The following is a 25,231-nucleotide window of genomic DNA, read 5'->3' on the forward strand; positions in this document are numbered from 1 at the left end:
TTAGAAATGATGTTTATTATGTCACAATTGTCCCAATGAAGAGTGGTGAAGCGAGAACTTGAATAATGGACAAAGATTGAGTGTGTGTGTGTGTGTGTGCATGTGTGTGTGTGCGTGCGTGCGTGCGTAGAGTCCTTAAATAATATTTTTCCATGTGTGTGTGTGTGTGTGTGTGTGTGAGAGAGAGAGAGAGAGAGCGCTTTAGTATCATCACCCCTTCTTTTTACTTCTCTTGTTTGCACTTGTTTCTCTCCTTTTAGAGTCTTAAATAATATTTTTCCATTATTGTCTTCATGTTTATACTTGATTTTCTTTAATTTCATATAAAACCTTTTAACTATGAAAGTACTATTTTGATTATATGTTAATAATCACATTCTAAAATAAATTAACATTAGCTTTGATTTTCTATTTCACAATCAAACTAAACTTATAATTTAATAGGTATCTACACATGTACATTGTTATGTATGTATGTATATATAATAGTATCCATTATTTCTATCATTAGATATGATATTAAATTAATGAATATTATTTACAAAAGAGTATTGATATAATATATTATTTATTATATGATATTAAATAGAATTTGAATAATGTTAATATATTGTTACATTTATATATTACAATGTTGTTGAAATATTATTATAAACTATTGTTATACAATTTATAAATTATTATATAATATTAGATAGTATGTAAGTTATATTTATAATTGATTAATAGTTTAATTATGATAGAAAATTGATTAATAGTTTAATTATGATAGAATAACAGGAAGGAAGGAAAGGAAATAGATGGAAGACATGGTGACCAACATCCATGTGTCAAGTATAGGAGAAGACACAACATAACATGTGCTAGGTAACCACCATGTTTCATGACAATGTGTGTAACATAATACTCTTTCAATTTTCATGGATCTTAACTACCCAAAATAGGAACCACATAGACTGGTTTAAAGAGATAGATATAGACCTATTGAATACAAGTTTTTATAAGAGAAAAGTGATTGTAGGTTTGGTCTCCTTTATAGACTTTAAATTGTCTACAACCTATAGTAATTGACAATATAGAGTTTTAATACTAATATCATAAATAGCCTACGATGTAAATCAACAAAACTTAAACAATCAATAGAATGAGCTTACTATTACAAAATCATTTAATAATTTTTTTTTAAATATTAAAAAATCTATAGATGGGATGCAAATATATTAAATCAAGGTGCAACAATCTAAAACCATTTTGATCGCAAAAAAAATAAGACAAACATAAGTGTCAATTTTTTTTTTAAAAAATACACTCTATTCATAAAGACAATAGGGGAGATTGTCTCTTTAAATTGAAGTTGAGATAATTAGTACAAAGACATTCTACAATGGGAACAACATTTATGCAATTATTGTTTCGTTAAACTTGACAAGCATTTACATATTTTGTGTTGGAAATTTTCTCTATGTATTGACATTTAAGTGTATAAATATTTATGATAAAATTACTAATTGATTAATATATTTATAATCAAATCTATAAATATACATTATTATTTTGAATCCTAGAAAGATTTTATTAATTTAATAAGTATAAATAATTATAATATATAATATTATGATTTATTATAAGTTATTTTATATAATATGTAAACAATGAATATAGCTATAAAGTCAATATAGTATTATATTGTAAACTAAGTCATAGATGATGTTATAATTTGTAAATTTCTATCTATTATAACAACTTGTGTGTGTGTGATTTTTTAATTATTTAATTAATATAATATCAAAATATAATAACATTAATTATAATCATTTTCTAGTAATAAAAAAATTATGTATACTAATATCATTATCTTATTACTATAATATAATAATAATATCTATTACAAAAATCATTTTCTAATATCATTTCTATAAAATTATTTATGCTAATATCATTTCTTATTATTAAAATATCATTCTATTATTGATTAAAACAAATCTATTTTTAAAAAATTAGTTTTTATAGCTTAATAGTTGTTCTTGGTATGATCAATAATGGGTCAAAGTCTAGATTATTGTTTATTTAATATTTTATTTATTTATTGAAATCAATTATTATTATGTGTTAAGTTCAAGTAGACCCAAACCTGAGACCTCCCATATAAGAGGCTAACATTTTACCATTGTGTTGTAGGCCCTTGCCTTCGATTGACATTATATATTATATATTATTACACACTATTAATTGGAGAAGTCCAATATAAAAAATTGAATAATAAATTAAAATCAGATAAATAACCAAATGAGAGTTCTTCTCTTATCATTTGCAACACGAATATGATATAATAGTTCATTGAATCTACTTATAATACTCAAATATTTTTACAATTCTATGCAAGAGATTTGAGGAGTGATGTTACATTATTTTCGTCAAATTTTATTTTTTCTCCTCAACTTTGTGCTCTAATATTTCATAGTGGCAGTTCTGATTTTTCTCTTCTATATGTTTGAAGACCGATTATTACTTGTAATGTTGCTAACTCTTGTTTGAATGAGATTGCAGTATGACACCAAATATTTTTACAAGATTGGATTAGGCAACACAACACGGGAGTTTTCATTCTCAACCCCTCCAAGAATTGGTTTGGACACACCATATACATTTGGTCTCATTGGTATGTTTATGAGAATGTCAATTACCACTTTGTGTTATCAATTATTTGAATTTTGTATCATTAGCTACATTTTATTGGTTCTCAAAAGGGTTGTAAGATCTCTTGTTTTCATTCTTCCATACTTTGAATGGTTATTTTCATCATGTATTTAGCTTTCTAGTTAGTTTCTCATAGCATACTTTCTATTTTAGTATATTATTTTCATCTCTGTATTGTTCTATTATGACTTTTTGTACCATATTTGTTCATGGAAAATGCATGTCGTGTTGGCATCTTGCATTGATGTTCTAGTTATTGACTCATGGAACTATCCCACACTAAGGACTAATGGAACCCAACATTTAGTCTTAGCTGTCATCTTTTTAGTTTCTCATAGTCTCAATATTTTTTTATCAAGTTATATGATAGAGTTATTTCCATATTTCTTATTTTGCATTCATTTAGCTTATGTTCCTACTTATTATAATTAAATCTCCTTATCTCACCAGACCATTGTAGAAGTTAGGTGGCATTGCACCAACTATCCATTGAGGTTTTATCAATCTCAAAGGTGGTAATTCCTTTCTCAACAAAAGCAAGGTAGAATAGATTCAACATCTTTGAATAGTTGGAGTGGCTCAAATATTGCTTGTTTGATGTTTATGAATTCTTTAATTAGTTCTACACTCCATTTGTTCCATTGTTTTTCTTGATCATTTTATATATTTCTTTGGTCTTCTCAATAAATTTTGGAACAAACTTCATAACAAAGATGATTTTCCCTAAAAAGGATTGAGTTCCTATGACTGTTTTGGCTTGTGACCTTGACCCTTTCAAGGTCTATCCTTGCCCCATCCTTTAACATAATGTGTACCAAAAGATTTTTTTCCTCTGGACCAAACATACTTCTAGTGATTGAAATCTGAGATCTCATACTTTGACAAAAATCTTGGAAAGATCAGACTTAGGTATTTGTAATTTGTTAGTTGAATTACATAAATCTTGATAGGATCATCTTGCAAGTTGATTGGGGTACAACAAAAGATTTAGGATAGTTTAGAACTATACCAATAATTCCCTTATTAGTTAGACTTTAAAAGCTACACAACTTGCCTATATGATACAAGCCTTGAACCTTAGGTTAGTATTATATAGATGCCTATTTTACTCTTTTTCTAACTAAATCAAATTGGAGTATCTAAATAGTGAAGAGGAGACTTATATAAGAATAATATACTAATAACTTATTAGTTTGTCTAAAAGATACTGTAAGTCTCAACTATGGAAAATCATATTATTATTTAATGCACCTAAAAAGAAAAAGAAAATTATAAAGTGAAAAAGTGGTGAATTTTCAACTAAAATAAATATTAACTATTAAAAATGTAATTAATAATCACAAATGAAAAATAAAGATGAATTTTCAAACAAAAAAATATCAAGGGTTGGATGGAAGAAATATTTAAAAATAATATTGGAGAAAAAGATTTAGTCTATCATTAGACCAATTTACAAAACCTCTTGTTGCAAAGCATTGGTTATACATCTTTCCTGAGGACAAAATCCCTCTTGTATTATCAAGAGTTGGAGGGGACAATCATCTAATTCTCTTTGTTGGCTTCATGCAGAAGTCAAATATAGGCTTACAAAAGTTTTGGCTTATCATGGATTCTTTGTAGATCAAAAAATCAAAAAATAATATTTTCTTTGAATTACATAGTCATAGATATTCTAGAATAAGTCATATATTATATTTTATTGGCTATCCATCATACTCCATCACCTGTACAAGTTCTTTGGTTGCAAAGGAGTTGAAATAAATTGTGAGATTGTCATATCACCTACGTGAATAGCTAATCACTTTGATGAGACATCATATTCCTAAAAATTATGAAATTGAGTAATTGTAGATATATGGCAATGTAACTGCAAGTCAAATTTTGAAGAGATGTGGAGTGAATAAAAGGGCTTCTACAACTTTGAATATTCATTATATATAATAGATGTTAATAAAAACATAAATATGAAACCCTAGGGAAGGATTAACACATAGTATGAAAAGTGTCTTTAATCATATGACTTGAGACAACTTGACCTACAATTAGCTCAATCTAACAATAGGAAAGAACTCCTAATTTTACCTTAAGTGTAAGAAAGTAATAAGGGGCCTGGTTAATTGATGGTTGATTAATTAATCACTATAGTGATTTCCTAATTACTCCAATAATTATTGTCATTCAAATCTATGATCTCAATGTACAACCCTTTAAATATTTGGTATTAGTATTATACCATATTTATGTATGTATAAGTACAATCTACTTACATTAATGTAATGTGTTTGATGGTATGACATGTATAATGTGAATGCAACTTTTTTTTCTCATATAGAGGCATGACTATTCGGGTTGATAGTTAACCCCATATCTCCCAAAAATCATTTGCAACGAAAATGTCTAATTTCCCATCTAAATAGATAAACTCATGATGGTGTGTTATGTAAAATTCAGAGAGAGATTGATCCTTGAAAGTATGATGGATATTCCCTTATCGCATTTATATATGAAAACCTAGATAAATTACAATGAGTGCATATAAAAGCATCTATCACATTTGAAGAGAGAAATTCATGATTATATGATATGCAACCTTGAGATAGATTGACTCAAGAGAGTGTGATTAAATTGTCTATATTGAATAGATACATAAAACCTAAATAGATTATGACGAGTCTATTATATAATTATAGAATCTTAAAGATAGAACCCTAGATCTAAAACCTAAGAGAGGATTAAATTTTAGTGTCATCATCCTATGTATGAGATAACATGACCTATAATTAGATGAATCTAATAATATAAAATTCTCCTAAGTTTATCTTAAGTGTAATAAAGTAATAAGTGATCTTATTGTAGAAAATTAACTAGGCAATTATCTTAATTACTCCTTAACATCCTCTTAAGATCAACTTAGGGATGAAATCAAACCCTCATGATGAATGCAATGATGGATGCATGGTTGGGTCTTACCTACAAGGCTTGATGAGATACCCATGTACAAACAAAGATAATATCTCATAATCAAAGAGAAGGAGAAAAACTCCTTCAAAAGAGAAAATAAAATAGATAAATTAATGAAAGAAGGATAGGACTCAATGTGACCCCTCAAGGATTAATGTTGCCACACACTTTTCTAGTAGATGTATCCTCATAGGAGAGAGAAAATGAGAACAAGGATTCCCCTAGTAAGATGTAGCTCCTATACTTGTGTTGAAAGCTTGAAGATAGAGAATAATTCACTAACAACAAATAACATTTCTCTCCTTAGGAAGAAAAAAGACCATAGTGATTTGAGAATCCATTTTTATAAACTAGAAAATTTAGGAATTTGAATCCAAATACTGGGGACCTTTGAAAACTACTCAAATGTTCTATGTTGGGATGATATGATGATAACATAAAACCCATGAAAACTAATATAGAGCAAGATCTATAGATGATGAAGATGTTCTAATAAGCCTAATGTGGTTGTATTATGAAAGAGGAGATGAATTTCCTAGAGATAATTCTCCAAATTTACATTTTAAGACTCTAGATACAAGAATTATATGTTTGTGTGATATAAACATTAAGTAGATATGTTTGGAAGGAGATGAGTGTCTTATTGCACTAAATCAGTGATAGATAGATGTTTGATGATACCAAGATAAGAATAAAATAATAGAAGAAGGAGATTAGATCTCAATGTGAGTAGGAACTAGGAGATAATCCTACAATTCACTGAAACATTCAAGACCTATGACATATTAAGCTTGTCGAAAGCGTCATCATAGGGTATCCAATTTTCATATGCAAGGAAAATGATTTTTTTTATAGTAGGATCCTCTAGTAATGAAGAGATGTGAGGGTCTTCATAGATCTCACACAGTATAGTCCAAAGTATGTTGGGGGCAATCAATGTTTGATATAGCATATAATGTTTAGATCAACAAAATAAAAACTCAATTGTAAAACATGATCAATGATCATGGCCTATGATAACACCCCAAGATGATATTCTAGAATCTAGAGGGATCCAGTTAGAGCCACTAAGAAACATCTTATAATGTTATGTCGATGGAGCCAAAGTGAAACATTGCCATCAAAGTAGTTGACTTGAGAACAAGTCCATTTTTTTTTGTTTTTTTTAAGACACAAACACTAGTTCTGAGAGACAAGGCTATAATCTAAAATAAATAACTTAGAGATAGGATAGGATACCATTGAAGGATCATGTCCCTAATAGAAGTTATAAGTATGTAGACATGATATATAATCACTAAGTGATGATAAATGATAGAATGATGTAACTTGGATGAAGGAGAATAGAATATAGAAGTATAGAATAATTAGAAGATATGAGGAATTTACATTCTCATTGATATGTCAATACAAAGATATTTTCTTGGCCTAAGATTGCACAAAGCATGGTTCTTTATGATTAAGTACCAAGTGTAGATCTAGAGATTATTTATGATTTCTAATTTTATAGAATTATGTCTTGGGTTATAGGCTACAACTAGCATAGATTATTTACAAATGATAAAATCAGTTTGTCACCTTCAAGTTCTTGCTAACATTGGTTCCATTGTCAGGACCCTAAATCAGTCTTATTCAGGTTTTTCAAAACACAATTTTCAATTTTTTATCAATACTAGATTAAGAAAAGAAAAAACATAGAAAATTGAGTAGACCTCTATCTCCTTAACATCTAACTTGTGAGAGGGGGCTAGGCGCTATGAAGAAGAGAAAGGAAAAGGGGGAAAGTGTCTCAAAGATAATGAAGAGATGTGCAATTGAAACACCTAATTTAATAGCCACCAACGAGATGCAATGTAGGGGTCACACAAGAAATCAACATGAAGCACCCTTGGCAAAAAGTGATAATAAGAACTCAAGAGACATTAAAATGAAAACTAAGATAGACATAATGGTTGGTCCTAATAGAAAGTAAATAAGATTAAGACAAACAATGTAGACATGGAAAACATAGAAAAAGATATGAGCACACCATTAACGGTGTTGTTGAGTGCGTCATTATGGATGTTTCTACAAAATAAGGAAACATAAAGAGAATTAGAGAAGAAAATATCCCAGAGGATCTAAATCCACAATATGAGATAATATAGGAGATGGTAAGTGACATACAAACAACTGTTGAGATATATGAAGAAAGTAGGAGATTATTGTTAGGACCCCACCACAACCCTTTAACAAGGATTTCATTGATGTCATAGTTTGGCTAGATGAAAGGTTCAAAGTGATTTCCTTATTACTAATTTGGAAATATTAGCTAACTTAAGTATAAGGAGATTAAGAAAATATTAAAGTAACTAAAGAATGAATGAAGAGGCATCATCAATAAATGTCTTTTACAAATCAAGGAGTCAAAATAAATTTTGAAATGACATATTCCTTAAAATAGGACCATTATTAGCTAGATAAAAAAGAGTAAAAGAATTGAGATAAAGAAAGAAAAAAGAAAAAATAGAGAAGAATAAGAGAAAACCAAAGGACACAACAAACAAGTGATCTTGTGGAGTGAGATGTTAGGATAATATTACTTAGACAACAAATTAGAAAGACTAGGGTAATAGAGAATAATTCTAAGAATAATAATAATAGAGGAAATAATTGTTGGAATCTTTAGAATAAGTGATAGGGGGATGAATTAGTTATCCAAGATCCAGATGTTCAAATAAAACTTTTCAATGCTTAGTAGACCCATATTCATAAAACCTTATCATGCATGCATCCATTGGATCATACAATACATAAACTTTGTAGGTTTCTGTCCTAGGTCAAAACAACTTTGCAGAAATGTAAACATGAAATATAATAAATTCAATAACACATTTGGCACATGGATTTTATGTGGAAACCCAATTTGGGAAAAACCACCAGTAACATGTTACTAATTCTCACTCTTCTGAAGTGATGCCCTGTAAAATGCCAAACCAATTAAAGGTTACAATACACACTGTTAAATGTGACTTGGTTAAAGGATTTCAATCACCTTGTTAGGAGTGAGGCTTGTTAGAGGACTTTAGACCATTCTATTAGAATGTCACCTAGTTAAAGGATTTACAAATTATTGTTAGGTCAACCTTAATCCAAAGGATTTACCCTAGAATGATACAATGATTAGAAAGTAACAATAAGGCTTGACTTGATAACAAATTACAACTCACTTGCAGATTATAGATCTTTGTTTCAGTCCTCCATTCTGCTTGGCATTCACACACTTTACAACTCACTTGCAGATTATAGATCTTTGTTTCAGTCCTCCATTCTGCTTGGCATTCACACACTTAAGCTCTGATAGCTTGTTCACCCTTCAAGCATTCATACTCTTAAGCCTTCTTTCTTTCCATGCCAATTGCAGTCACTTCCTTTCGGCCACTGAATGAAGCAATACCCTAGACTTTTTGTCTTCTTTAGGGTCTTGCACATGACAACATTTGCTTCTGACTAGCTATCTCTATAAATAGAGAATTAAGATCTTTTGTTGCTTAACCACAATCATCCATTTTAAGGCTAGGTAGGATTAGGTAGGATATAATGAATCTACCCACTTTTCCATTTGGTTCCTCTAGAAACTTCTACAATCTTTCTTGAATTCACCTCAAAATGGTTTACCTTGAATTCTGTGCCACCAACTCATCATAGTTATCTTCCACACACTTCTCACAATTCAAGTAAACAAAGTAGTTAGCTCAGATTCATCAATTCTTTGATTTTACACATTTACTAGCACTCAGCATCAATATGTTGTCACACAACAACTATACTATTCAATTACTCAACCAACACTAGTTTACTTGACAAACACTAAAGTTTACTAATGCTCGACATCAACTAAACTTTACATAGCATACACTAGAAATCACTTGGATTGCACTATTTTTCATCTTTGTTTTGCACCTCTTGTTTTTCACTTGGCTTCCACCGATTTCTGCTCGGCTTGCACTAACTACTTGGCAAGGCTTGGCATACACTTTTCATACTCAATCTTCTTCCAGTCTTAACTTGAGTAATCCTTCATTTCAGACTTTAAGTAGATAAACAATACACTATAGTATCAATTCTTTACTTGATCTTAGTGCTTCTTTTACATACCAAATAACTCAACCTTTCTCTAGGTGCTATTGTTATCTCCTCTTTTCAAATCCTCTTCATCAATCAACTAAATGATGGATTTTAGACCAAAAAACAATTGTCTCACTAGCAGGTAGCAGGTTTGACATCATTGACAAAATAATGATTGTTCCATTACAGGTTCTTCACTTTAAATCAATCTTATATCAACAATAATGAATGAAAACCTTAAATAGTTAAAGAAACTAGCAGACAAACTATAGTTAGCGGGCCAATTAAAAGAATCCTTACAACATGGATACCACCATCAAGATATTTGTCTTGAAATCGAAACAAATAATGTTGAATATCACAACTTCCTCTTGGAGTTTATTTGAGAGAGAAACAATAGACTCATTGATAAAGACAAATTATTGGATTTCATAGGATCACTAAGGGATGATGAAGTAGAGGGGTATGTGAAAACTTACCCATAACACTAAGGCATGTGGAATGGAATGAAAACTAAATTCATATAAACTTTGAGACATCAAAACTCCCCCCATGGAGTTTTACAAAAATGAGAAATTAATCTAACCCAAGGCACAATATCCATCAAAGAATATGATAGGAAATTTAAGGAAGTATGCCAGAAAACTAATTGAACCTTTGACAAAAAATAGAAGATGGGATGATTCATTTTAAGATTGAATAAGGGTATCCAAGCCATATTGGATAGAAGAGATTTTCAAAAATATATGTAGACATGATTCAATCGACCTACCAGATTGAAGCCTAAATGTGGAGAAAACTTGAAATAAATATAAACATGGAACTATTAGAAAGCTTAAAGGAAGTAAGGAGATTGGTAATCCAATAGGTGATAAGGTAATCATCTCCTCAATAGATATGGTGTACATGTTACAATAGGTAAAAACATATATCAAATGGTTATCTTAAGGATTGAGTGGAGGAAACAATTGTGGCTTTGAGAATAGTGAAATATATACCAATTTATTGTACCTATTGTTAGGAATGGGACCTACATCTTACTAAAGATTTCTCTATAAATCAATCTCCATATAAAAATGGAGGAAATGTTCAAACAACTCAACTTTGAATGGGCTACGAGAGGAGGATGTGTTGTGAGTTGCGGGGTGGTTAGAAACTTAGAAGGTAACTAGCTAATGGTTTATGCAAGAAGTCTTCGAAACATTTCTAATAATGTTGTGGAAGCTATGACTCTCTACTGGGGATTATATCTGATTGTCAGCCTTGGATGGAAACACCTATGTGTGGAGGGAGACTCGAAGGTGATTGTGGACTTTGTGAAAGGGTATACAAATCCTAGATGGGCCATTATTGGCATGATGGGTGACATTTGGCACTTCCTAACAAATTTAGATACCTATGCACTTACAAATAAGGTAATGGAGTGGCAGACACTATGGCTAACTTGGGGTTGCATATCCAGGGTTTAAAGTGTTGGCAAAACATGGCAAGTTTGCTAGCTGATATCCTCACCCTTATGGAAAGGGAGAAAAATAATGAACATGGGGAAGAATGATGTGTCCCTTTTTTGGCTTTCCTATTGGTTAGATATGATGACTAGATATTTAAAGTATAAAGTTATGACTATTTTAACTTTAATTTGCATCTCTTGGGGGCGGGGGGGTGTACATACGCGTTATAATAGAACATATATTTTAAATAAGTTAGGGAAAAAGAGAATTTATGTGACTAATAATTGGGAGTGCAGAGGTCTAATTATTATAATGCCCTCTAGTAAGCTTACAAAAAAAATTAAGCAAGATCTTGTCAGAATTAATTTAATTAATATATAAGAATTTCAAATGAATCACATTTTGAATGATCTTCAACAAAGGCTTATATTTATGATTGATCAGAGAGGTAGCATGTTACAGTGGGGTTGTCATTGCACCAAAAGATTGATCTATCAATGCCTGATACAATCACTCAACTTATAGTACACAAGAGGCAGTTAAGCCTTGTCATGAATCCCTAGGGGAGTGCTAATTTTTTTTCCAACAATCTCCCCCTCAACATTACCCAAGGGTCTGAGGATTCAAACATGTGACCAAGCTCTAATACCACTTGTTAGAGTGGGGTTGCCATTGCACCAAAATATCGATCTATCAATGCCCGATATAACCACTCAACTTATAGTACACAGGAGGCGATTAAGCCCTTGTCATGAATCCCAAGGGGACTGCTGAAAAAATTTCCAACATGGCACATGTGGCTTCCTTGTGGAGAAGGGACATAATTTTTAAGACCACTCACTATAATATTTACGAAAAACTCTACCTTTTTAGGAATGAAAGATACATAAATTTCTCTCATCATGTTGAAGATTTAAAAGGCTATCTTGTTTTCTAGAATAATTTTAAGTCCACAAATCTGGAGTTCTCAGTGGGTGCAGGTTTGGAGGAAAATATGGGTGGTGACTAGGTGACAATTGAACCCACTAGCATTGAGGATAGTATGAGGAAGCTCTGCACCTAAATTATGTTTAAGGAGGGAGGTCTAGTTCCCCTAATGGAAGCCATGGTGGGCTATGATGAGAATTGCTCTCAACAATTTGCTAGTTCTTGGACATATAGGAGAGTGATGATTAATGGGATATCCTTCCAAGTGAATGAAGAGATCATTGCTATGGTGATGAGGCTTTCAATAGAAGGAATAAACTAGCAAAAAGTGACTAAAGTGTCAAATGAAATGAGCCTTAACAGATTATTCAAAGATGGTGAGGAGTTGGTCGAACATAGAGGTGGGTTCCTATGTAAAAAAATCTTGGAACTGTGGAATGAGGTATGTCTGGTTATCATGAAATACCTAACTGTGGTGGTAGATTTGGGGTTTGCAACTATTATCACTTTCCTTTGCTAAATCATTTGCATAATCATGACATTCTTTCTATTCCTTTTTTCCCACTTCATGAGCTTGAAGATACTATTTTAGAAGTTACGGAGAAGAAAAGAAAGGGCATGAATTATACCATCCTACATTAGGGTTGTATTCTTCACTTGTATAATTTCCATCTTGCTCTCTATCTACCTAGGTGTGTTGTTGTTGAGCCCACAGAATCCTCTAAGAACTTGTTATGGTGGAGGGCATAGGGCCCCCACCCCTCAACCCTCATCTAGCCCTACCTTGTTGGGAAACCCTATGAAAAATAAACTTGTTACTTCTAGAAGTTAGGTTGTAAGTGAAATTCCTAAAATTGAAAAAATTGTTGATTTGATCTTGGAGATTCAAAAGAGGAGATTGAGGGGGAGGGTGGGGGGTGTGTGGGGAAGTCAAGCTAGACTAAAGTAGAAAATAAATAGTTATCTAGACATGGAGGGGGAGGAGGTGGGACTTGGAGAAAGTGGGAAGAAATACCCTTGAATAAAAGAGATGGCTAAGAGGAATTTAGAGGAAGGGGATAAGGAAGAGAGAGAGGTGGGTACTGGAGAGGAGACCTTAGATTCTATGGAGGGGAAGTCAAAAATAAAGGAGGCAATGAATAATGACCCCTCCCATGTATCTGAAAGCTTCTCCATGAAGCCTTATAACTTCATCCATGATACCTACCCATGCACCCATGCCTCTAAAGATGTTTTTCCTATGATTGCATCCTCTCTTGGGATGAATGATTAAAAAGAAAAATACTTGTTTTCTAACCCCCCTATGTTGCAAGTTAAGGAGAAAGACCCCCCATGGGAAATTGTGTTGTTTTCCTTACTCTGGATGAGAATGTGGTGGATACCAGTAGTGAGCTAAATGATCTCAAAGCAAGATTCTCACCTTTGGATGAGACCTTCAACACCCTTTCAAGGTTTTCTATGAAAGTGATTCATGTTGCGGCCACTATGCTTCAATTGTTGCTATACGAGAAAGAGGAGGAAGGAGGAGAAAATAAATAGTTACCTAGACATGGAGGAGGAGGAGGTGGGCTTTTGAGAAAGTAGGATGAAAAATCCTTGAATAAAAGAGATGGCTAAGAGGAATTTAGAGGAAGGGGATAAGGAAGAGAGAGAGGTGGGTATTGGAGAGGAGACCTTAGATTTTGTGGAGGGGAAGTCAAAAATAAAGGAAGCAATGAATAATGACCCCTCACATGTCTCTAAAAGCTTCTCCATGAAGCCTTGTAACTTCATCCATGATACCTACCTAGAAACCCATGCCTCTAAAGATGGTTTTCCTATGACTACCTCCTCTCTTGGAATGAATGATAAAAAAGAAAAATAGTTGTTTTCTAACCCCCCTATGTTGCAAGTTAAGGAGAAAGACCCCCCCCCCATGGGAGATTGTGTTGTTTTCCTTACTCTGGATGAGAATGTGGTGGATACTAGTAGTGAGCTAAATGATCTCAAAGTGAGATTCTCACCTCTAGATGAGACCTTCAACACCCTTTCAAGGTTTTCTATGAAATTGATTCATGTTGTGAAAAACTATGCTTCAGTTGTTGTTGTGGGAGAAAGAGGAGGAAGGCCTTGGGATGGAGGACTCTAAGCTAATCTACAAAGTTCCTCACTAAAGACTGGGCTAATGTGTTGTTAGCTAGAAAGGGAAAAGAGAAGGCTAAGATTAAGCCTTTCTCTTTTTGTTGTTTTATTTTTCACTTGCTTGATTATGATGGGGTGTTCCAGCCTTGATACTTTTTTACTGATCTTCTATGGCTTTAAACTTTATGCTTTTAAGACTTTATTTATTAAGTAGGTTTAAGTGGTATAGTTGCTACCATAATTGTGGTTTTTTTATAACTATAACATGGATGGCAGTATTATTGTCATGGTTATGAAGAAACTTATACTGGGGGGAACTTGGGGAGTTAATTTTGTTTGTGTTATTAATGATTAAGGGTGGTGTGGTAATGTGCTTTAGTTATGTTGCTTGGACTGCCACCATTTTGTTGAAGGGCTAACCCCCTAGTTTTGTCTGCTTTAATATCAAAAACAATTACAATCAAGAAGAAAGAGATGAGGTAGGAAATTGGACCCCTCCTTAGTAGGATAAAATAATGCTTGTGTAGTACATAACAATCAATGATATTAAAAAGATAACAAGAACTCTAATTATAGAGAAGGTTGAGGACATAAAAGAGAAGAGGGTACTTCCTCTAATTTTGGTATAGTAGGCCATGATGTGACTAGTGTTGGGCTAATAAGAAGATCAAATGCACATTATCTAGAGGAGAGAGTCATACTATAATCATGTTTGAGAAATCCAAACAACTTTACCAAGATATTGTTAACATTCTCGAAGCGATGAATTCCAAATATAACACTAGGTAATTTAGTAAGTTCCATCAAAGGGGTTTATTAGAAGTTTCCATCAAAGCGATGAAAGGACCTCAGATAGCTTCCAAGTAGAAAATTTTGGAGAAGATATTGTACTAGAATACTGGGGGGAAATGGTGGACAAGAAAAAAGCACAAGTATTCACTAGAGAAAGTATAGATAGTGAAAAGAACAAAACTAAATCATTAGTAAAAGGATTTAAGGACTACAATAGTCTAAAGGAAGATGAGGAAACAAAAGAGGAACCTTCATTGTTTAAATTGGATAATAGGCAGCATAACCAAATTGTAGACAAAGCCAAGAAATTAATCAAACAACAACTATAGGATGAAGTAGATTTCTTTATAGAAAAAGAGGTCCAAACTTTGAAGGAATTGATCATTGTGTTAAAAAACAATAACCTAGCTATCAAGATTAGACATTAAGCATATATTGGAAAAATAGGTTGCAAGCGAGTCATCTCTTAGAAGACCAAAAGTGCAAGAATGTGCAAGAATGACCCTCTTCTCATTGATTTCTAACTCAATGACCACAAGGTGAAATATGCAATGGCAGATCTTGAAGTAGAAATATGTATACTCCTCTCTACCGCATGGGAGAAAATTGGCAACCCTAAATCAGTTAAAACAACTATGAACATATCCCTCGTAGATGGGTTCAGATGAGCACATTGGGAACTTGGAAGCATGTAGATAAGATAAGATAAGATAAGATAAATGTATTAATGTGCAACAAAAGACCACAACGTGGGTCTATGGGACTGGAAGCTTACAACAAGGAAAAAGCAGACAAACGGAGCACCAAACGGTGTCCAAAAAAGAACAAGCACAACAAAAGAAGAAGAAAGCAGGAAACATCACGGAAAAGATTAGGTATTCGTCTTCACAGGAAAAAGTCCAACAATGACTGATATGTGCGGCTACCAGAAGTAAATGTGAAAGTCATAAAACAATATTGATGTAGGAGCATCCTAGGTGTAAAAGCAATCTTGCATCACCCAAAAATATTTTTATTTCAGTCTTTTCTATTTTAATAAGGACTAATAGACAAGGTGGTTACTATTCATCAGAACTTCCTACTTTTAGTAAGTTTGTCATATGAGCTTGAAATGTTCTCATTCTCTACAAGAAGGTTCATTTTAGAGTTGTAAGTCTACCATAAAAATCGCATTGCTAAAGCATAAGTATCAGAGAAGTTATTGCGAAATTTTAGTGGAAAAATTTACGAAAAAATCTTCAGGCTCACTATTGGAGGCCTTAGAGTACCCAAATGAAGTCCAAAAATTTGATAGAAGGCCGCTTGCATGATTTCAAGTCTGTAGATTAGGAGTTGATGTTTCCAAAAAGTGGTTATAATAGCCAATCGGATTAACGGTTCGTAAGTTATGACCTTTCAAAGTTGGGCTACCCAAAATATCTAAAATAATTGTCAAAGATGTATTTGGCCAACTCTATATGTATTGTTAGGGTCTGTCAGCCCTAGGTATTAAGTTTCAATGTCTAGAACCTTCTAGGGTGGCATAAAATTGCCTATTTAAGAAAGACATGAACATTGTCTAGAATAGCTCTAGGTAATAGTTCATTGCTTATCTTGCAAATTATTGTGATGAAGGCACCCATGTGGGTTAGCATATTGTACCTGTGAATTCTGCATTTGCAGTGCAAATAAGAAGTCCATATTTTGTTCTTGCATTTATTGTTGTTTATTTGTTTTTTGTAATGGTTTATGGTATTAAGGGGAGCACTCTTCATCAAGTGGTATAAGAGCTAGAATTATTAAGTGTGTGGACAGATCACCGACTATGAGGTAGTTCACACCAGGACTGTGGTTTGGGCTGAGTGTGTAGATAGATCACTGATTGTGAGGTAGTTTGCACTAAGGTTTTAGCAGAAGTGAGAAAATGCCTCCACGAAGAGAGTGTGGTGGAAGAGTCAAAGATGTTACGCCTGAGGATTTTAGAACCCTCCAAAGGCAAATGTAAGCAATGCAAGAATAGATTCGTAGAGGAATGAATCTTGCCATAGGAGATGATGAAAGTGAGGATGAAAGAGAAGAAGGAAATGCAAAACCAGATGTAGTAGAGGAAGTCCTTAACCCAAAGGAGGTGAAGCTTTTTAGTGCCATTTTCAATATTGGGAAAAGACCTAAGTTTGATGTTCCCACATTTTCAGGAAATCTCAACCCAGAGGAATTGATCGATTGGATCAATGAATTGGAAGAGTACTTTGAATATGAAGATATTGAAGATCCAGATAGGGTCAAGTTTGTGAAGGCCAAACTGAAGGCTCATGCAAAGATCTAGTGGCAGGAGATCCAGTTGGATCGAAATAAAAGAGGAAAGGACAAAATCGCTAGATAGGATCAGATGGTAGCTAAAATGAAGCAACAATTCATTCCCATGGACTATGAGCTTGATCTATTGAAGAAAATGCAAGGATTGAAGCAAGCTAGAAAATCTGTTTGAGAGTATACTGAAGAGTTCTATCGAGTTCTCATTAGATCTAGCCATGCAGAAGCTAATAAGGAGAAAGTAGCTCATTATCTTAATGGGTTAGGGCCAAGCATTCAAGATGAGATGAGTCTTGTTCGAGTGACCAGTATTAAGGAGGCATATCATTTTTCCCTATGGGTTGAGGAGAAACTAAGCAAGAAGTTTGATAACAAGAATAGTGGAAGAGCTCGTGGTGGAAGATCTAGTGGACGATTTTATGGAGGTCGTAATGATGATCAAAAGAACATGGATGAGGCTGGAAGTAGCAATCAAAACCAGATGGGAAACAATTCCAATTGTTTCCATGATCATAACAATAGAGATCAAAGAGGAAGAGGCAGAGGACAAGGATCTGAAAGAGGAGGCTTTCGTGGGAAATGTTTTCACTGTGGAGAAGAAGGGCATAGAGCATTTGAATATACCTAGTGTCAAGGAAGAGTAGATTGAAGAATAGAAGGCCAGGCCAAAGTTGCACATGTTGATAAAGATGCTAGATTATCACATTCTAAAGATGTTGAAAGAGGAGAAGTCCTAGTTCACAGAAAAGTCTTGTTGAGTGGTGAGAATGAACCTGATCAAAGAAGGAGTTTGTTTCACACAAGGTGCAAATGTGAAGATAAGTGTTGTGATGTGATCATTGATGGTGGAAGTACTAAAAATATGGGGTCAAAAATGATGGTCACCAAGTTGAAGCTAAAGAGACAGAAACACTTGCGTCCATACCATATTGCTTGGGTGCAAGATGACTACAAGGTCATGGTCAACAAGCAGTGCTCAGTGAAATTCAAGATTGGAAGTTACCAAGATGAGGTACTTTGTGATATCATACCTATAGATATATGTCATATGTTGTTGGGTAGGTCATGCCAGTTTGATAGGCATGTTGTACATGATGGGCGAGCAAATACCTACACTCTGACTAAGGATGGATGAAACATAAGTTGAAGTCATTGAAGGAGAAAGAAGAAAAGGTATGTAGTGTTATCATAATATGTTTTGTTGATGGAAAAGAGTTTTTCAAAGGTATGAACCATGAGTGTATGTGTTTTTCTCTAATTCCTAAAGCTAGTAAAGAAGTAGAGGAGGTACTTGTAGAAGTTGCAGATATGTTGGGAGAGTTGTACCTGATGGATTGCCCCCAATGAGGAAGATCAATCACTAGATGGATTTGGTTTCAAGAGCCAGTTTGCCAAACAAGGCAGCACATAGAATGACACCACTAGAAAATAAAGAGTTGAACATGCAAGTTACATGAGTTGTTGCAGAAGGGGTTCATTAAAGAGAGTCTGAGTCCATGTGTTTACCGGCAGTGTTAGCACCAAAGAAGAATGGAGAATGGAGGATGTGCACAAATTCTCGCACTGTCAACAAGATCACAATCAAGTATAGATTTTGATTGCCAAGGATGGATGATATTATGGACTATTTGAGTGGAGCTGAGTATTGCACAAAGATAGATTTGAAGAGTGGGTACCATCAGATTCGTATCAGAGAAGGTGATGAGTGGAAGACTTCTTTCAAGATAAAAGAAGAATTGTATGAGTGGTTAGTCATGCCTTTTGGGCTAACAAAATGCACCAAACACTTTCATGAGGCTTATGAATGAGCAACTAGAGGAGTTTATGGGTAAGTTTTTCATTGTTTACCTAGATGATATTTTGATCTTTAGTAAGACATTGGAGGAGCATTTGATCCATATTCGCAAGGTGTTTGATAAGTTGAGGGAAGAAAAGTTGTTGATAAACTTGAAGAAGTGTAGTTTTGTAAAGGAGTTGGTGTACCTGGCATCTGTAGTCTCAGCAGAAGGTTTGAAAATGGACTCAAAGAAAGTGAAGGCTATCCTTGAATGGCCTACTCTAAGGAGTGCGACAGAGGCAAGATCTTTTTATGGACTAGCTAGTTTTTATAGAAAGTTCATAAGAGGTTTTAGTAGTATTTGTGGACCCTTGATGGAAACAATGAGAGGAGATAGGAAAGAATTTAAGTGGACTTTAGGAGTAGATAAGAGTTTTAATCTATTGAAAAACAAAGTTACTAAGCAACTTGTTTTAGCATTTCTTGATTTTAACAAGGTGTTTCAAGTAGATAGTGATGCTAGTGGTATTGTAATAGGAGTTGTTTTGAGCCAAGAAGGTAGACCTATTGCTTATTTTAGTGAGAAGTTGAATGATGCAAAAAGAAAATATTTTGTTTATGATCAGAAATTTTATGCTATAATTCAAGCATTGAAGAAGTGGAGACATTATATTCTTCCTAAGGAGTTTGTTTTGTATACTGATCATTGAGCTTTGCAATATTTAAATAGTCAAGGAAAATTGAACTAAAGGCATTTGAAGTGGGTTGAGTTTTTGTAGAGTTATACATTTGTTTTGAAACACAGGAGTGAGAAGTCTAATGGAGTTGCAGATACTCTTAGTAGAAGACAACTTTTTCTGATAGAAATGTAGATAGAGGTGGTTGGTTCAAGGAACTCGATACTTTCTATCCAGATGATCCTGATTTTGGTTAAGTGTGGAAGGCTTATACAGAACCTATTAAGCTTGACAGGACAAAGTGTTTGGATTTCATGATCCAAGATAGTATGTTGTCCAAAGGAAGTCAGTTGTGCATTCCAAGAAGTTCAATGTGAGAATCTCATCCATGACAAGAATAGTGGAGGATTGGCTAGACATTTTGACAAAGATAAAACCATAGCTTTGGTTGCTGAGAATTATTACTAGCCATAGTTGCAGAAAGATGTGAAGAAGTTTATATAGAGTTGTAGAGTATGTTAGATGGCGAAAGGAGTAAAGAAAAATAGAGTTGTATCAGCCATTACTTGTACCAGAGAAGCCGTTGAAGGATGTCAGCATGGATTTTGTTCTTGGATTACCAAGGACGCAGTGTGGACATGATTCTATTTTTGTGGTGGTTGAAAAGTTTTCAAAGATGACACATTTTATTCCTTGCAAGAAGACTAGTGATGTTGTTCATGTAGCAAAGTTGTTTTTCAGAGAAGTGATGAGACTACAGGGTCTGCCAAAGAGTATAGTTTCAGATTGAGATACCAAATTTGTTTGGTATTTTTGGCATACATTGTGGAAGAAGTTGAAGACAAATTTGAAGTTCAGTTCATCACATCATACACAAACTGATAGACAGACAAAAGTTGTGAATAGGAGTTTGGGAAACTTGCTAAGATGCTTGGTTGGAGATAAACCAAAAGAATGGGATATGATTTTACCACAAGTTGAATTTGCATATAATAATTCTATCAATAGGAGTATTGGTAAATCACCATTCCAGATTGTGTATGGGAGTAGTCTTGGAAATGCTTCTGAATTGAGGCAGTTGGATAAAGGCAAGATAAGTAGTGCTAAAGCAGAAGATTTTTCTAAATATTTGAAAAACATCCATGAGGAAGTGAGGAAGCACATCATAAAGATAAATGCATAGTATAAGGCTAAGGCAGATGTCAAAATGAGGTGTAAGGAATTTTAGATTGGAGACAAAGTCATGGTTCAGTTGAGAAAGGAGTGTTTTCTAGTGGGTACATATAATAAGTTGAAGATGAAGAAGTTTGGACCGTGCAAGATAGTGAAAAGGCATGATTCTGGAAATGCTTATGAAGTGGAGTTGCCTACTGAATTGAATATTTCACCAATAGTTAACATTTCAGATTTGATAGAGTATTATGAAGGAGGTGATGGAGGTGAAGTTGCAGAAGCGCAATGGAGTATTCCAGTAGCTAGTTTGGCTACAAAGGAGATTAAGGAGATACTGGACAGTCGTGTTGGAAAAAGTACAAGGAACAAAACTTATGAGGAATACCTGGTCAAATGGAAAGGGAGGCCAGTAGAGGATTCACCATGGCTAGCAAGGGAGGAGGTTAACCGTCTTGGTTTTCCTCTGAACACTTGAGATGTGACGGGTTCACTTCCCAAATTACCCCAAGTGTTTGATGCAAGAGCATCCTAGATGTAAGTGCAATCTTGCATCACCCAATTTTTATTTTATTTTCAGTCTTTTCTATTTTAATAAGGACTAGTCGATAGGGTGGTTACTGTTTATGAGAGCTTGCTATTTTTAGTAAGTTTTTCATATGAGCTTAGAATGTTCTCATTTCTAGATGAAGGTTCGTTTTAGAGTTATAAGCATACCATAAAAATCTCATTTCTCCAGCTTAAGTATCAGAGAAGTTATTGCATGTTTTTGGTGGAAAATTTTGTAGAAAAATCTTCAAGCTCATCGTTGGAGGCATTAGAGTGCCTGGATGAAGTTTGAAAACTTCACAAAAGGGCACTTGCACAATTATGAGCCTATAGATCATGAGCTGACATTTTCAAAAAGTGGTTATAATAGCTAATCGGAGCAACTGCTCGAGAGTTATGACCTTTCGAAGTTGGGCTCCTCGAAATTTCTACAATAATTGTCAAAGATGTATTTGGCCGACTCTATATGTATTGCTAGGGTCTGTCAGCCCTAGGTATTAAGTTTCAATGTCTAGAACCTTCCCGGGCGGCATAAAATTTTCTATTTGAGAAAGGCCTAAACATTGTCTAGAATAGCTCTAGGTGATAGTTTGCAACTTGTCTTGCAAATTATTGTAATGAAGGTACCCATGAAGTACAAGGAACAGAACTTATGAGAAATACCTGGTCAAATGGAAAGGGAGGCCAGTAGAGGATTTATCATGGCTAGTAAGGGAGGAGGTTAACCGTTTTGGTTTTCCTCTGAACACTTGAGATGTGATGGGTTCACTTCTCAAATTACCCCAGGTGTTTGATGCAGGAGCATCCTAGATGTAAGAGCAATCTTGCATCACCTAAAAATATTTATATTTTAGTCTTTTCTATTTTAATAAGGACTAGTAGATAGGGTGGTTACTATTTATGGGAACTTGCTATTTTTAGCAAGTTTTTCATATGAGCTTGGAATGTTCTCATTTTTCATAGGAAAGTTCAATTTAGAGTTGTAAGCCTACCTTAAAAATCGCATTTCCCAAGCACATGTATTGGAGAAGTTATTGCAGATTTTCGGTTGAAAACTTTGCAGAAAAATCTTTAGGCTCACTATTGGAGGCCTTAGAGTGCTCAGATGAGGTCCAAGAACTTGACGGAGGGGTCCTTGTGCGATTTAGAGCCTGTAGATCACGAGCTAGAATTTCTAAAAAGTGGTTATAATAGCCAATCAGAGTAACGGTTCGTGAGTTATGGCTTTTAATAGTTGAGCTACTCGAAATATCTAAAATAACTGGCAAAGATGCATTTGGCCGACTCTATATGTATTGTTAGGGTATGTCGGCCCTAGGTATTAAGTTTCAATGTCTAGAACCTTCTCAGGTGGCATAAAATTTCCTATTTAAGAAAGGCCCAAACTATAACATATGGATTTTCATATCTAAATCAAAGATAGTTTAAACTAAAATCTCCCAACATTTTTAAATAGATAACTGAATCCTTTTCACATAGCATTAATTGTTTTTAACAATTAATAGAAAATAACTGAAATCACATTCAATTGAGATAACTAGATCAACGATTAATTATTCACAACTGTATTCATGTTTAGTTGAAATAAATAGATTAGTGATTAACTAACATAACTATATTCATGATCTACTGTAATAACTAGATTAATGATTAACTATTTATAACTGTATTCAAATAAAGTAAATGCTTAACAAGAAAAGAAGGAATGGAACATACAAGTATCCTCAGAGGATCTTTAGTTGGTTGTGCAAGCCTTGACTTTGGTGAGAGGAGAAGCATTGACATAGGTTTAACCTCTCAACTTCGGACCATACTTATCCCCACACATTCTATGAAATTAGAATGACCCTCCCTACCTCGAGATCGGGCTTGGGATGTTTTTCAGTCCAGCCACCTGAGCATCTTAGTGTTTTGAATGTTCGCTCAGTTATGAAATGGACATGCTTACATAACTAGCACTACTGACATCAAGTGATCATTAGATGACACACATGCCTATAAACTAACTTAGCCAAGGATTTTCGATGGATTCAACCACCCGATCACCATCACTCAACTAGACAACAAGATTTATTACAAAGATGAGCATGAGCTATTAAGTATATTTCATTTAAGGTATTCTTGTTTGATTTCTCTTTTGTTTTCTTGCAGATTCATTCCACCTCTTCACCATACTTGGCTACACAGTCCATGATTCCCAAGTGTATTAAAATTATGAGCACTATGCCCTTTTACACCTCTTTACCATATCATGGCTATCTTGTCTATGATTCCCAGGTGTTTTGGAAAGGTTATGAGCAATCTTCTCTTAATATCTTTTATCATAGTTTGAGACAACATAAAGCTTATTATTGAAATCAATAACTTCATAAGGTTTTTACTACATTGTGAGACTCCTTTTAAAAGGTACTACTCGACTTCTTTAAAGATGGTTCTAGATACAATGAAATAAAAAGAAAAAAGCGCAACGTATATCATAGGGAATGTTCAGCAAGTTAAATAGTATGATCATAGTTATAGAGAAGGTGACTCCTAAACTTAGCTGGCTGCAATGAAATATATATTCAAAAACATTGAAAGATAATTCATGATCTGATATGTATTGCTTGACAAATTGGAAAACTAATCGGCTCCCTCTCATTACTTAAAAATGTCACTTCTAGTGCTTATATCTTTGTATTCAAACCAGAATGCTTGCTCGGCTATGGTGAAATCACACTATCTAAACAATGTTGTAACAATGGTATATTGCAGACATAACAATGGCATATTATAGATGTAACAATGGTAGATTGCATATGTAACAATGCAGGGTCGAATTTGGTTAATAAGACAAGGAAAAATTGGAACTTAGCAAGGTAGAAAGAAGTTCAGGTACTAAGGAAAAAGATGATCTCGTCTCTCCCTCACAGCCTCCATATATGGAGAGCAATCATGACTCCTTGGCTTCCATTGATTTCAAAAGATTATAGCCAATTCAAAATTCCAAGTATTAAATCGATTATGAAAAAAGAGGGAAAGAAAAATAAAAAGTTGAAAAGATTATAATTTCAATCATTATTATAATATATACTTATATACATTCATGTAATTATATCAATGGGGTGACATCATTAAATTACGTTATTATAATTTATTGGTGTCATTTCATTTTTATATTTATACGTACATATGTAAATATTTATTATAATAATATGATGAAGATTAATTAAAAATCTCTTGAGGTATGTTTTATATTTTAATTAGATTATTTTATGTTTTCTTAGATTATTTTTTTAATAGCTCATGCGGGTCCCATAAATGTATCCTGTGATCAAGTCATTGCGTCCTTTCCAAAGAAGTTCAAGGTCATACCTGCCAATCATGATGATTGAACTAAGCAAACATCCCATTTTCGATGATCTCATTTAACAATGGTCCCCTCTACATCTTCTCTTGCAATCACCCTTGAAAACATTTTTGCGATAATAATAATTCTATAATAATTTCATATAAACATAATAATCATTATTTGAAATCAAGTAACTACTAATCATCTAATAATAGTTAATGGTTAACGACCATCTCATTAACAGTTAACACAATGTATAAAAATAACTACCTATTTCACATGATCATGAAAGAATACTCTGTTAAATCCAACGGTTATGAACAAGTTTAAAATTAGGTCAAAATTTTGGGATGTAACATACCCTCCCCCTTAAATTTTT

The 25,231-nt window shown here is 33.6% G+C and overlaps 1 protein-coding gene across 1 annotated transcript in view; it reads left to right on the forward strand.

Annotated features, from left to right (window-relative positions):
* LOC149576928 (purple acid phosphatase 2-like) overlaps nt 1-25,231 on the forward strand; it is a 76,664-nt gene that overhangs the window by 16,002 nt on the left and 35,431 nt on the right. Inside the window, exon 3 of the mRNA XM_089820834.1 lies at nt 2,548-2,659. Within this exon, the coding sequence (XP_089676960.1) occupies nt 2,548-2,659 (112 nt within the window). The remainder of the gene's footprint in view (nt 1-2,547; nt 2,660-25,231) is intronic.

The sequence above is a fragment of the Cupressus sempervirens genome, chromosome 1 (assembly GCF_028749045.1).
Source record: "Cupressus sempervirens isolate cs-2001-9-10 chromosome 1, ASM2874904v1, whole genome shotgun sequence".
NCBI lineage: Eukaryota > Viridiplantae > Streptophyta > Pinopsida > Cupressales > Cupressaceae > Cupressus > Cupressus sempervirens.